This window comes from Asparagus officinalis, chromosome 3 (genome assembly GCF_001876935.1).
Source record: "Asparagus officinalis chromosome 3, Aspof.V1, whole genome shotgun sequence".
NCBI lineage: Eukaryota > Viridiplantae > Streptophyta > Magnoliopsida > Asparagales > Asparagaceae > Asparagus > Asparagus officinalis.
In genome coordinates this window covers 44,102,855-44,106,134 of record NC_033796.1, presented here as the reverse complement: position 1 = coordinate 44,106,134, position 3,280 = coordinate 44,102,855, and the positions used below count along the sequence as shown (strand labels likewise).

At 34.3% G+C, this 3,280-nt stretch overlaps 1 protein-coding gene across 1 annotated transcript; it reads left to right on the top strand.

Annotated features, from left to right (window-relative positions):
• On the top strand, nucleotides 2,227-3,239 carry LOC109833977 (probable protein phosphatase 2C 41). The gene is made up of 2 exons (XM_020401863.1): nucleotides 2,227-2,484; nucleotides 2,590-3,239. Exons 1-2 carry the CDS (start codon nucleotides 2,347-2,349, stop codon nucleotides 2,923-2,925), a joined length of 474 nt encoding a protein of 157 aa, XP_020257452.1. The 5' UTR covers nucleotides 2,227-2,346; the 3' UTR covers nucleotides 2,926-3,239.

The following is a 3,280-nucleotide window of genomic DNA, read 5'->3' as shown; positions in this document are numbered from 1 at the left end:
TTAGTATGTAAATGTATGTGTAATTTATGATGTATGTATGTGTGTTTGAGGGCATTTTTGGTAGAAATGTTTTAACATGGCTACACACTTTTATAATAGTATAAGATTTGGTTGTTGCTAATTAGAAATCAAATTCTTTTCCTCATTATCTCTCAAAAGCAAAAATGAGGAATGGAGTAAATAGATTAGATGGAATTGATATAATCCCTCTCATTAAAAAGCGAATCTTTGCATTTTTCTAACCCGGCAATTTCAAATAATTTAGTTTGTGTCAGGACTTAGGAAAGTTGACTTTTGAAAGTAATGTGGTTCGAACTAGGCTCATGGATTTCTCTTTTTCTGTAGGTGTTAGAAATTAGAAATCTATAAATAAAAGTGAGAAGAAAAGGAAATAGGTATACAAATTACAGGTCATGCTAATAATGCGTAGTAGCATTACTGACAACCGTCAGTATCTGTATGATATGTTGTTGTCAAGTGGGTTTACAAGCTTTCTACATTATTCACTTCCTCCTTATTCACAAGCATGTACTACTGCTTTGTGTTTTTATGCATACCGGTTCTATTTAGTGATATCAAGTTTGAAACTTTCCATAGTGATATCAAGTTTGAAACTTTCCATAGTGATATCAAGTTTGAAACTTTCCACAAGCTTCATTTTGGATGAAATCCATCCTCTTAACATGTTTTTTTTAAGGAAATTCCTTTAGAAATTTAAGCATATAAATGTCCAAGGGAAAATATTCATTTTATGCAATTAAGCAAGATATAAAATATTGACATCTCAAGCATATCGAACCAAAAGGATACTGGGCTCCTACTGCAATTGGGGGCTTGGGAGTTCAACCCTGGCAGTACTAGGTGCAGAGCTTTTATGACACCAAAAAGAAACAAAAAGGAGAGTATATCACACTGAACTACATTACGAATAACTGATATTGTATGCGATGTTATAAATTGATGTTCTGATTTGGTAATCAATGGATTTGCTTTTCTCCATAGGTTGCTTTGTGACTTGATCTAAGAAACAGCATAGTTCTTTTATAGTAATGAAATCAGGTTATATATGTTATTCTCTTTTCCATACAAACAACTTGTGAGTCATGTTATCTGATTAGCTGATGCACCTAAGATTTATCAAACTGCTATTGTTCTTTTTTGGGTCAGTTTTAGGGCCTTTTCTTTTTAATGTTTTTAATAGACTCTTGTCTCATATTTTACCGATGTTAATATTAATTTCTAGATTTAAGAAGTTTAATTGCACAAAATAAATTTGGAAATATTCTTGATTAATTGAGAATATAAGGAGACAATGTGTTATTTATAAAGAGTGACAGAATAGCTCAAGTTGGTAACTGCATCGGTGTTAATCATTTTATCATAATCACATTAACTTTAAAAATTGGTAACATTTGTTGTATTAATTATTTAGATCCATTAGTTGCTTACGGCGTATGTTTATCCTCTTACCCATGTTATTATTGAGTATACTTGACTTTAACCCAATGAAATGAAGTAGTCTTGAAGACCCGGGTTTGGAGATCTTTCTCCTTTCTCTATTTCTGCCCCCCCCTGTTTATCTGATTCTTCAAGTTCTGAACGGGCAATGACTCCACCGAATATTCTCTTCAAAGCCATAAGTTTTTATATTGATTATTTGTGCGGCAGGCGGGCGGCACAAATAATCAGTATAAATCAAGCCAGAGGGGAAAATAGATTAATACTAATGCAGTGACCAACCTAAGGGTCCAATATGTAGTTTTCCTCCACTGAAAAGTCCAACCCTTTACCACATGTCAGGCCTATATGCCTTAATCAAGTACTGCAGGAAAAGGAAAGCAAAGTACATTTCCCGCGCATGCTAAAAGTATTAGAAGCTTAAACACATGTCATTTGTTTCTGTAACTTGGAGTAGTTGTTAATCATCTGTTAGTTATAGTGATTTGCATGAACTAGAGTGCCCAAAAAACTTTTCTTTACAACCAAATTACCAACATTTATGTGCACGAAAGATGGATGTTTTACAGTACTTGGTCAACTACTGTGCCCCAAGTTTTTCATAAATATCCATTTCTTTGCATGTATGTGGGATTTTTACTATGAAGTTCCTTTATTATGATAATTTGAAATTCCTGATTCCTTTCTGGTATATTTATGTTCTTTGAGCGTGTAATATGGTGGAAATTTATACGATAAAGTGCTATCAATATTTTTCCTGCCTAATTAGTTTTACCATTTTAGTCGCCAGGACATTCTTCATCAAATGTGGGTAAAGGAAAAAGTTATCAAGGTAACATCAGAGTTAGCTATGGCTATAGCCTTGTAAAAGGAAAGGCTAATCATCCTATGGAGGATTTTCATGTTGCCAAATTCGTCCATGTTAAAGGGCAGGAGCTTGGCCTATTTGCTGTTTTTGATGGCCATTTGGGAGATAGTGTGGCTGCATACTTACAGAAGCATTTGTTTGCTAATATTCTAAAAGAGGTATGGTTTCAGTAATTGTTTCTTTTTCTAGCCTTGTTATTTGGATATATAATAAAAAATAATAAAGAACACAGAATGTAATCCGATCTCCTCCTCTTGACATAGGAAGAATTCTGGACCCATCCTGATAGAGCCATTTCAAAAGCATATGACAAGACTGACAAGGCAATTCTTTCTCACAGTCCTGATCTTGGACGAGGTGGATCTACTGCGGTTACTGCCATTCTCATAAATGGCACAAAGCTGTGGATAGCTAATGTCGGTGATTCACGAGGAGTTGTAGCAAAAGGTGGGAAAGCAATACAACTGACTGTTGATCATGAGCCAAGCATAGAACGGGGTAGTATAGAGACAAGAGGTGGCTTTGTTTCGAATATGCCAGGTTTTATCCGTATCCCTAAACTAGTTCTCATTATATGTTTGTTTGGATATTGTCTGTAGACTCTACACACACGCGTACAGGCATACATATGTGAAATGAAGACATAGAAGATGAAATTGTTTTGCAGTATTTTTTCCCCTCCTTTTGACATATATTATTACCCAAAATATTCACGGCAATCCTAGCATCACCACATACATATTTGTTCATACTAATTTTCCAGTGCTCATCCATATATAGTGTTTTTAATCGTAGCTCTTCAGATAGTTTAAATTGTGCAAAAGGAACATTCTCCTAAATATAACCAAAAGTAGCCAAAAGCAGTTATTCGTTTGCATGGAGTACCAAAGATCCTGCTCAAAATTTCTTTATTAAAGGTGATATTTTTTCTTTCAGAAAAGTGTAAATATAACC

Bases quoted from the DNA above. Each gene is read 5' to 3' on its own strand.
- LOC109833977 (XM_020401863.1), top strand. From the start codon at position 2,347: ATGGAGGATTTTCATGTTGCCAAATTCGTCCATGTTAAAGGGCAGGAG. The intron at 2,485-2,589 runs GTATGGTTTCAG...CTCTTGACATAG, and splicing joins TTGCTAATATTCTAAAAGAG to GAAGAATTCTGGACCCATCC.